This window comes from Thalia democratica, chromosome 1, assembly GCF_965202585.1.
Source record: "Thalia democratica chromosome 1, ktThaDemo2.hap1.1, whole genome shotgun sequence".
Classification (NCBI taxonomy): Eukaryota; Metazoa; Chordata; class Thaliacea; order Salpida; family Salpidae; genus Thalia; species Thalia democratica.
In genome coordinates, this window is record NC_139165.1 from 94,031,540 (window position 1) to 94,032,566 (window position 1,027).

The following is a 1,027-nucleotide window of genomic DNA, read 5'->3' on the forward strand; positions in this document are numbered from 1 at the left end:
ATTTAGTTCTAATTATTATATATTTTTTTAAACTAACTTTAAAAGTATTTGTCAAAAAGTATTTTGTAAATAGTTTTGAGCCTGATTCCTAATCGTTGATTATATTAAACTCTGATTAATTAATAAAGTATAAATACCTTCATAGAAAAGCTTAAATGTTTTTAAAGAGATTTAAGCTTAAACAGTGTATTGTTAAAAATTTTTTTTAATTTAACATCTAAACTTAATCTAGTTTATGAAAAAAGATAAACTCATATTTATACTCATACCTTTTTTTTTATGGTTACTTGAAAGTTTTTATTTATTCTCTGAAATTGTTACATTTTTCAGCTAAAGTTTCAAAATGTCTCAGTTTAGTAGAAGTGAATTAGTGTCTCTTGCTGAAATGTGTCATAAAAATTATCGTCATGAGGATGTAATTAGCTACATGAAGGAAGTAATTAAAATGGGAACACCACTCAACTTTAAAGAAAGAAATATCATATTCTACAGTTACAGTCAGCTAATAAAACCATATATCAATTCCTTTATTTCCTGTGATGATTCAAGTGTAGATGCAAAACTACAGAGGGAAATAAATCAGAAAGCAAAATCAGAAACAAACAGGATATCTGATGATGTTATTGAGTTGTTAAATAGTTATTGGATTAAAAGAGACAACAATATCGAGGCTGTTGCAGATTACAAACATTTTAAAGCAATTCAACATGAGTATTTAGCTGTTACTGCATCACGACAAGTGAGGAATTCAGCAATCAGTAAAGCAATGAAGTTATATGAGGAAGCATATGAAATTGCAAGTAAAAATCTTAGTCCTGCCTATCCACTTGTAATTTTGATTGCATTAGATCTTATAAATTTTTGTATTTTTTTTGAGGTTTCTGTTAATAACGCTCTTACTATTGCTATTGATGCCTACGACAAAGGTTTGTCTCATCTACAAGAAATACATGAGGAGTTGAAGTTTCGTGCTAATGAATTGCTAGTTGTATTAAAACAAAAAATCGATGATTTGAAACAGCTGTGA

The 1,027-nt window shown here is 27.7% G+C and overlaps 1 protein-coding gene across 1 annotated transcript; it reads left to right on the top strand.

Moving 5' to 3' along the window:
* Positions 1 to 343: 343 nt before the first annotated feature.
* LOC145841367 (14-3-3 protein beta/alpha-like) lies at positions 344 to 1,027 on the top strand. The gene has a single exon (XM_082948732.1). The coding sequence runs from the start codon at positions 344 to 346 to the stop codon at positions 1,025 to 1,027; it is 684 nt and encodes a 227-aa protein (XP_082804858.1).

Bases quoted from the DNA above. Each gene is read 5' to 3' on its own strand.
- LOC145841367 (XM_082948732.1), top strand. From the start codon at position 344: ATGTCTCAGTTTAGTAGAAGTGAATTAGTGTCTCTTGCTGAAATGTGT.